General features: G+C 40.3%; 1 protein-coding gene across 2 annotated transcripts in view; it reads right to left on the reverse strand.

The window, feature by feature from the left end:
- Window positions 1–1,664: 1,664 nt before the first annotated feature.
- Window positions 1,665–10,002, reverse strand: part of traf2b (Tnf receptor-associated factor 2b) — an 11,271-nt gene continuing 2,933 nt past the window's right edge. For both annotated transcript variants that reach the window (XM_005720482.1, XM_005720481.2), the window contains exons 2-11: window positions 8,408–8,610; window positions 7,289–7,367; window positions 6,957–7,055; window positions 4,862–5,023; window positions 4,681–4,755; window positions 4,452–4,526; window positions 2,858–3,070; window positions 2,448–2,751; window positions 2,050–2,198; window positions 1,665–1,962 (exon numbers count right to left, since the gene is read on the reverse strand). In XM_005720482.1, the coding sequence (XP_005720539.1) occupies window positions 1,744–1,962; window positions 2,050–2,198; window positions 2,448–2,751; window positions 2,858–3,070; window positions 4,452–4,526; window positions 4,681–4,755; window positions 4,862–5,023; window positions 6,957–7,055; window positions 7,289–7,367; window positions 8,408–8,583 (1,551 nt within the window). In that variant the 5' untranslated portion in view covers window positions 8,584–8,610 and the 3' untranslated portion in view covers window positions 1,665–1,743. The remainder of the gene's footprint in view (window positions 1,963–2,049; window positions 2,199–2,447; window positions 2,752–2,857; window positions 3,071–4,451; window positions 4,527–4,680; window positions 4,756–4,861; window positions 5,024–6,956; window positions 7,056–7,288; window positions 7,368–8,407; window positions 8,611–10,002) is intronic.

Here is a 10,002-nt window from a genome sequence, read left to right on the forward strand (position 1 = left end):
AGTTGGAGTTCCCCTAGAACAACGTGAAGCAAGGAAAAACAGCTACACCACATCTATATTCACAACAAACACAGCTCAACAAACACAGCTATGTTCCTTTGCTTTCGACACTGCAGCGTGGTGCTTGGGTTTTTTTTCTTCTCTTTAGCGCCCTTGCTAGTTTGCATCATCCGTTTGTTTTAGGAGAAGACATCAGGGTTTTACATAAAAGGAATCACCTGTAGTGTTATTCCTGTGTGTGTGTGTGGGGGGGGATTTTCACATTCACACGTGGTTATTTTAGAAAAAAAAAAAGACAAATATAAGAAAACATGTGGTTAAAAAAAACCCCTTTTTTTGTTTACAAGATATGTTTGACTTAAATTATTTGTGGTGCTTACACCCTTGTGCCTACATTTCACGTTGCTACATCCAACAATTATTAATTTTTAATAATGAATTAATCATGTTTAGGTATAAACAGGATTAAAAAACAAGTCATAAACAAGAAGACAAAAATAAAACAAGGAAATAGTATTGTTATGCTTTAAATGAACTTTTAATTAAAATCAAATAGAATTTTGTGAAATTTTATCTTAAATGAAACACACAAAAAATGGTTAAATTAATAATGTACCTATGGTCAAATGGTACTTTAGCATCCCTTAAAACACTTTATAAATAATCACCAGTCATCAGAGTCGTGAAAGATTCAAAACTAACTTTATATGATTGAGTACAGTATGAGTACAACTGATCAGGCATTATAGTTAGCAGTAGCACTGACATAATACAATAAATGTGTCTACATATATATTTATTTATACATTTGCTACTCTGTGTAACAGTAGATGCTTCAGGATTATTTAGTAATACAGTATTAAGGGATTATTTGAAACAGGCTACATATTTTATCATCGTCTTATCCCCTTTAGATTCATTTAAAAATCGATATAAAATGTTTACCAGATCGAGCCGTTTAAGTGACAAGTGCACGCACCACGACCTCATCAACACGAGAGCTTTTATAATCTAGTATTTTTGATTCCTTTCCATCAGTGCTTGCTTGGTTGTCATTGGTCGTTGTTTTCCTATACTGCATGAGAGCTAACACAGGCTAAAACTAAACACATCTCCCATTTGTCTAAGTATGTGCCTGTAAAAACTAAAACATTTTATTAGAACTAGTTAACTTTAATTATCTCGAGCCATAAATAAATAGTAACTGGAGATAATCTCACAGTGGTGGGAAAAACAAAACACACACATACACACTCCCACAAAGCTAAATAAGGTGTATTATATCTATTATGATATTAGGCTGCTTATAATATAAGAGATAAATTATCGTCTACAAGATGCAATACAGATATAAGGAGGGTAACATCAGGATAACAGATGACTTCAGACCCTTTTTTCCTCAGAGAGCTTTTCTCAGCTCTCACCGCTGATTCACTGATTCACTGCAGATGGATCCTCGGAATGAGTGCAGATGTCACATCGCACGCCCTCAAGGTGTAATGACATCCTAATGATGCTTTTAATGTGATAATATATAAATATAGTAACCTATATGATAATAACATTGTATTTTTGTCATATATATATATTATTATTATTATTATTACTGTTATTATTAATATTACTATTAAAATGATTCATTATTTGGTTTAGATTTTTGTTTCTGTGTTTTTGTATTTTAAAAAAACAAAACAAAGCAAAACAAAACAAAGAGTTTTTTGGTGTTACTTCCACAGTACACCCTTATAAGCCTGTCAGGTCTACAATGGCTTTAATGAAAATTGTATCTTCTCTGAGGTAATGGCTCTTTCCGGCCAGTTTGGCCAGCGGGCAGAAGAGTGGGCAGCCGCTGGCGATGTTCATCTCACTGATCGGCCGCTGGAAGGACGAGGAGCTGACGTCTGGTCGGAAAGCATCGATAATGTGCTCCCTGTTGTTCTGATCCAAGAGCATCAGAGTCACCTGGCGGGGAAGAAGAAGAGAAGAGGAGTTGGTTTCGTGCTGCTCATCGAGAGTTTCGTGCGTAAACGTATTAAAACGGTTCCCCACCTTCTGACTGAACGGCCACTTGAGCAGGGCGTCGCACTTTCCCCTCATGACGACGAAAAACAGCGAAAGGTGCGTTCCCCGGCCCGTCCCGTCACCATTCAAATACAACCTTAGACACATTTTGTAGCCATATTTGCTGGAGTAAAAAGCTGCGTGGAAAAAACAAAAAAAAGAAGGGTCAGAAATGGAAACGGAGCCTAAAACAGCATCATGTGAAATCAGCAGAGCCATGCACGCTCCCTGAAGAACAACAAGGGTGTAGCGGCGTGGAATTCCCCTCCGTCTACACGCCAGAAGATAATGTCATGTGAACTGTATGACCTCAAAACAAAACAGAAAAATCCCTCTCACCTAAAAGCATACCACACGTGTACAAGTGTGATGTTTTTCCATCCTACCTGGTGAGAACATTGCAGGCGCTCGACCAGCCACGGCATCCTGCCTTCGGCGCGAGAAGTCGGAGATTTTCCAGACAAATACTCCGTCGTAGGTGCAGAACTGGAGTTCGCGCACCAGCTGTTCGGTCTCAGACAGCTGCAAGTCTCTCATGGTCAGCGTCCTCTCCAGCTGTCGGACTTTGTTAGACAGATTTTCAATCTTCTCTTGGTCTAAGCGGTGTTGGTGTGCGAATGCTTCCATTGTAACAGAACTGCGCTCCACCTCCCGGTTCAGGACGCACACGATGTTTTCTAAAGCGTTCACCTGTTGGTGAAAGAAAAAAAAAAAGAAGCAGCAACAAATGATTACTTTCCCATTTCACCAAATGAACAGAGTGGTTACAAGCGACATCAAACCTGCTGAGACTCACTTTTTTTTCCAGGTCAACAGACTGCACCGAGGTCATGGGCCCGGCTCCCTCATTAGGATCCCTGTACAGGCCCACTCCGGAGTCCTCCTGCCACTCCCCGGCACCAGAGCCCTCTGAGCGAGCCCGAGTCGCTGACAGCACCAGAGGCAGCAGCAGACGCAAGTGCTCCATAGTACTGTTGACCTCGTGGTCACAGAGCTTCCCGTTCTCTACCTGACACAGAAACACGGGAGAGCTCGTCTAAGTTTTATTGAGACAAAGGTCAAACCAGTTAGTTTTGAGCTGTGGTGTCCAGTTTGTGCCTTCAGTAGGACAAATTTAGCTCTAGGTGTGGTGACTACCAAACTAGGCGAGTGGCTCCAGCAGTTCCCAGGAACAACATCGGAGATCTCTGTCCACAGAGCGCAGTCCTAGGAACAGTTAAGATACTGCACAGGACCCTCAAGCTCCCAGGCCTCTGGTAGAGGACCCAAGCTTGAAGGATAGACCGGATAGCGGGGGCGAGCGGGGAATGTTTTATATATTTTTAAACAGGTTTCACTTTTGAGTATTTACATGCAGCTTCTTTTGTTCTGTTGGCTCAATGAAAGTAAACCCAATTTATATAAAATAGCTCCAAGTATGTGTCTGGAGGCCTTTTAAGATGCCTGCTGAGTAGTGCTGATTGCTTCTAGAAGAACTGAAGAAACAGCCTTATCTAACCTTTTAGACGGCTTCCTGGCAGCATGAGCAAACACCTCCTTAACTGCCACGATAGTTTGATTCAAAGGTGCCTAAGCTCTCATTGGTGCTTGGGTATAATATCATATCACATCACATTTGCCAAACTGAGCTCAGCCAACTTTAAACTACTGACGAAAGCACAGAGCGCGAAATATCTCATGTGAAAGGGTCACGTGACTAACCTCAGGGAACACATTAGGAAGAAGGAGATGAGAAAATGCATTTAATAGCATTAAGTCTGCTCTGCAATGACACCAATTTATCCAATGACCCCCGCCGAAATCTTTTCTGCGTGCAACATATTCTAGCTTTCACGAGATAACTCACATCTATCTGTGCTCCAAATACAAAGCAGCTGGTGGGAGATGATTAGCCTTGTTTAGTTGGAAACTCCCTGGCTCTTTTGGAAGTTAAACCTCTAACAGTGGTTTTAGACTTCTGTGTTAAATCTACGCTCCTGAAACCCTATAATCAGTATAACTACACAGTCTGCACAGGTATAAATACTGGAAACAGCGTGTGCCGCTTACGTAGGCTACATCATACGCTCTACACAGATTCACGGCATACATCAGGCACAAAGCAGCCACTCATATCTTATGTTGATGTAAAACAGAACAGTAAAAACACCAAACAGTGATGCTGTGACTTTAGCCAGGCCAGCTCCTTCATCTGATTTCAACTTCATAATTTACTTACAACAGGAAAAGTATAAGCCACATTACTACCTTACTGTACAGGACATACATTTAGACTCCTTATTAAACCACAAATAAGCATCGAAATGAGAAAAATGAGTTCGATCACACTGGTCAACCCTCTACGATAAAACATAAGACAGGAGTTTTGGTGATTATGTAACTGCACCTACCATAGACTTGCAGCCCACTTCACTGAATGGACACGTGCTCTTTGACTTGGCGCAAGACTTCACATGATCATTGAACTGAAATGCAGAATGAACAAAGAGAAAAGACCATTTATAAACAGTGCATCAACAGGAAAGTGGAAGTGAAGGACTCCTAGTCAAAAAGAAACTAAGTATCATAAGGAGACTGCCCTAAACCCACTTAGATTACATTGAAGGTAACGGCGCTAACCTTTTCTCTTGGTATCTTCTTTTTTCCACAGTCCTTGCATTGCATGGGAAACTTCAGACAGATCTCATCATGGGCCTGAAATGCATCGTATAGCAGAACGTCACTTTGTGTCCATTAATGCCAACAAAGAAGAAGAAAAACAAAAAACAGTGTATTTTAGTGTAGTCTCTTTATGTCCCACCTTTATCTCTTTGAAGTTGAAGGTCATTTTGCAGTACTTGCAGTTGAGAGTTCTTGCCTCGCATTCTCTCTCATTGTGTCTGTCCTTCTCCGTGAGAAGGATAAGGGTTTGGCAGCCCTCGCACAGGATCCGCTCGAATTCACAGCGACCTTCGTGCTGAGCCTGAAAATAACAGACATTTTTTATTTGTTATTATTTTCGAACTGCCTGTTCGTTACTTGTAAAGCAGGTTTTCAGCATTGTGAAAGAGCAAACTGACAGCTGGGTCAAACCCTTCCCAATCACTGATAAATAACCGCTTTTCAGGAAGTGTTTAAATGCAGGTGTAGCTGCTCTGGTACAGGGTGTATCCTTAGCTTCTATGTGGAAAAACAAGTGTTTTTTGTTTTGTTTTGTTTTGTTCTTTTAAAAACAAACAAACAAACAAAAAAAACCACCTCCAACTGACAAAAAAAGTGAAAGTAAAAGCACAATACACTGATTTGAGTATGAAAGAGATAACTACGGTTCTATGATTGCGCACACGATTGTGATCAAGATTATTTTGATATTTACTTGTTTTTCATTGCAACCCCCATTAAAATATGCACTTTTCTTACTTTCGAATGACATGCTAAGCAAACGAAATTTAAACAAAAAGCGAGCTCTACAAACATCTGATAGAAAAAAAAAGGGATGAAAATGTACCATAGAAATAGAATTATAATAAAGAGAAGTACAAAAATAAAAAAGGGCAAGTAGAATAATTAAAGAAATATATTTAAAGCTGTGTATTCGCCATTTAAAAATACCGGGAATCACGCAGACGGGGTGGAGCTTAAGGTGGGGTTAATCAACAGGGAAGTTGCAGTCTTTCAGAATGACTACCAAAGGCACGCTGCAGACCCAGAAGCAGAAGCTCAGGTACGTTAGCCGGTTTTTCGCTTTGACTGCTGACTTTCCAGACTTGCTACGCTCAAAAATCTTGAACCGGATCGCGTCAATAAAAATGACTCACATTTAGAAGATTCCTAATCTCATCCCTGTCCTCGGCACAACACTCCAACGCCTTGATGTGACTATTTTTTCCCCAGCTTCAGAAGGCCTCGCTATGGGTGTGTGCGGCTAGCAATTTGTAGCTTTTCCCACACAGTGACAGTGACTAAGATACCAGGCCAAAAATATATGCAAAGTGGGTGTATCACACAGCATAATAGTTTGCGAAGCAACAATAAGAGGTTGGCATGTTTTGATCTTTTGGCGTCTTCTTTTTTATTGTTTTTTTAATAAGAGGAAGATTCATCTGCGTGCTAGTGCTTGGGATTCCATTTCCAATCCGTGCAAATCCCACACATTCGCCTAGCGTTTTCATTTAAACAGCATATCATTTTAACATTTCCCAGGTGAAAAACACACACACACGCGCACATACATGCACACTCACAAAGTGATGTAGATTAGGTCACACTGGTACGCTTAGTTAAAACCACAAACAGACAAGGATTGTTGTAAGCATCCTTTTCACAGTGTAAGCATCATGGTGCCATCTGCTTACTACACAAACTACGTAGCTCATCTAAAACTGATGCTTACAGTAGAAACACAGCTGCAGACAGACACACACACACAAGGCTCAGTCGCACACACACTAACCAGCTTTATTTACTTCACATGTCTTTCATGCATTTTTACAAACTCCAGTCTGTGTTCAATGAAATCTGGGTTTCTGCTAAACTGAATGAATACAAGCAGTTTCCTTAACAGCTCTATAGTTTAATGGTCAGTAACCCAGTCACGCTAAGCTCAACAGGGTTGTTCCATTCTGGTACTTTCCACTGAGCTTTTGTTGATAAATGAGGAGAGGCTGGGACTTTCCAGCCGCCTGTTAAGTTTCACTTCCTGTTTGCAGCAACGCAGCACATAGTACAGAGTGTGCTATGAAAGCTGAGGTTTTTTCAGGGAACACAGTGACCCGGGAACGCAGATTATAGGTCAGATTACCCTCTCACGTAGATTAATAAATACTGACAAGGCTCTTTTTTGGTAGTGTAAACCTACACCCAGGTAAAAGGCAGCAATGCCCATGCCACAGGAAAAGACAGATTTCATACTTTACCTCATACTCTTTAATAGATCCAGTCCAGTTACAGCCCTGGTTCAAACACCTGGCTGGCAGGCTTGCTATTTCTCGGCCTGCTGCATTGTCTGGGAAAGCCTGTAAGGTGGGGGGGGAGGGCAAAAACAAAGAGATCAGTGAACTCATAAAGCCTTCAATGCTCTTAAAAGAAAGCAGACAACAGTAGGATGCATTGATGCATTGTGTGGTTAGGGAAACCCCCGCCAGATTGCAGTCATATTTTTTCCTCTAAAGGGCAGTAATCACATGCTGACTACTCCTAGCATAACAAAGACAGTGGGTTTGAAACCTGAATACATATAAAGGCTTACCTCACTGCTGTTTAGAATGGAAATGGGTTCCTCGTATATCTCCTCTTGACGGCAGGCTTCACATGGCTTTGGGCCAGAACTACCAAACAAGACAGGTTTGTGACTTTACTGTAAAAGCAGCGGCTCGACGCCAACAGTCAGCAACAATTTCCTGCTGATCCAAAACTGCAGCAACTGCTGACCAGTGTGGATCACAGCTCGAGCAGAGGAACGTTTAATCAATACAAGGGAAATGAAAAGAAGCTTGTAAGCATCATATCAGTGGGACAAGAAGAAAAAAAAAAAGAACTAAAAACAAAAAAAAGTTGCTTTAGCAAGTTTGAAGGCGATTAAATGAATAACCAAAACACACACACAAGCATAAACAAAGGGCACGTGTGGGTGCGACACATCACATGGTGAATTTATAACGTACATGATCTGGTTATTTTGAAACAAATAAAAGCACTCGGACAAATCACATGCGAAATCCACACATTTCACAATCACTTGTGTTACTGTTGTTTAAATGTTTGGGGAATTAACAGAGTCTGCCGGTTTAAAAAAAAATAATTAAAATTAAAATTCCACATTTTCTGTCACATTTTGTTTAATTATACTTTCATTAAACATTAGATAACACATAACTGAAACGGACATCAACTAGAAATGAATTAGTGTATCCATGTATGTATCTGTAACGAATACACATCACAAATACTCGTTACTCGTTCATTACAAATCCAGCGTTTTTCCTCATGTATTAGTTTTTGTTAATATTCTTTACGATTACTCTGTAATGAATTTGAATACATAAAAGCAATGAAAACACTGGATTGGGTATTCATTACAAATACACCTCATGCATTAACAATCCACCAGTGTGTGAATGACTCAGAAAGGAGGTTTTAGAAAGAAGACCTTTAGAATGAATCAGCAACACCACATCCTTGTGATTCACAAACATCAGTATGACAGGTCCATCATGTGGGGCATGAGTCTGCATTAATAACTGATCTTGTCTGGACAAAACTCCCAGAGTTGAGGAAAGATGAGGAAAGGGTGTGCTGAAGCATGTCCAGTAAGACAGGAAACATTAGGTGCGGGGTAAGCAGTTTGGTCTAAGGACCTCCAGTCTACCTGGTGAGCTGCTTGAAGCAGTGTACACAGAAGCGGTGGCCGCACTGAGCCTGGACAGGCTTCCTCAGGACCTGGAGACATTGCTGACATTTATATTTATTTTCCATGGGCACTGACAAGACACTGAGGGGAATCCCTGGTAAAGAGTTGGGACAGTCCAAAGAAATACGGGCCATTCTTCTCCATCAATCTGGTGCTATATCCTGTTAATGAGAACACAGAGAAACAGCTGTCAACAAACCAGGCAGGAACTAACTGAAAAGATGGAATATAAACTCAAACTAGCAGTGAATTACCCGCTGGCAAGCTTAACTATTTAAAAGATCACCATGAGAATCTGTGTGACCCTCGAGGAAATATTTGTCCACGCTACTGTGTAAGTCTTGGCACAGCCAGCAATGCCACACAAAAAAAGAAAAGCATGGTAATAATATTCAAAAATATGGAAAACCCTGCTTAACACTGCAACGGCTGAAACAAGATCAGCAAGTCAAATGACTTGAAGACATAGGTACTTTTTCTTTTTGAGTTATCAGAAAAAGTCTTGTGATCGGTGGGATAAACATAACTGTGAGAGAAGCAGCATCAGGATATACAACCTAATCTATTTAAACACGTATCTAAACCCGTTTAAAAAAAATCCCCTGCCAATTTTCTTTGTATGTCCAGCTTACAAAGAGCTGAGTAACTTTAAACTGTAGAACTTGGTTTTGTTGTACAGCATTTCCAGACAATAATCAGATAAGCATCTTTCTACTGAGAAATACTAGTGAAATATTTCTCACTTTAATGCGGTGTGAAATGCAAACACAGCATTTACACGAGCTTTGCTGATATCTTTTGTACTTCACAGAAACGATGATGATGATGCCAGGCATCAGACAGCATAGCACATGTATTTTGGGTCTTTCCTTTAAATACTTTTCCTGCAATGCTGTCAACATTTCTCACCCTCCACAAATAGTTTCTGTTACCTTTGTTTCAGTTTCAAGCTCGCTTTAAAGCGTTAACACTAAAAGATCACTTAAGTCACGGTTTCTTACAGGAATGGCACTTATGGGGGTGCTGGCCACAGCTCCACCATGTGCTCAATTTGAGTAAGTTTAAGTAATAGCGGGTACTGAAGGTACAGTGAAACACAGTGGCATAAATTAAAGGACGAGAAAGACGCAGACCCTTTTAAAAATCGTTTTAACATTAGCTACTTAAGTCAAAGTTACCATTAACCGTGTTAAAAGACTAAGACCCAATTACACTGCTGCCTGTTTTCCAATTACCCCAATTAGATGTTTGATGCTTCACCAGATTACACAATTTGTGTCTTGACTTTTTTTCTGTTCAACATGTAATATCTTTGCATTTTAAAATATAATGTCCAGCAAAAACGTCTTTCCAAACAGAAGTTTTCCAATGCAATCAATATCTGGGCTTTACATGAATTCAATTTTTAAATGCATTAACTTGAAGCTCCTTTTTGAATATATATTCTACAAGTGGAAAAGGTTTGCCAGCACACACACACACACACACACACACACACACACACACACACACACACACACACACACACACACACACACACACACACACACTTT

Source organism: Pundamilia nyererei, unplaced genomic scaffold (assembly GCF_000239375.1).
Source record: "Pundamilia nyererei isolate P.nyererei 1_Seehausen unplaced genomic scaffold, PunNye1.0 scaffold00002, whole genome shotgun sequence".
Lineage (NCBI taxonomy): Eukaryota > Metazoa > Chordata > Actinopteri > Cichliformes > Cichlidae > Pundamilia > Pundamilia nyererei.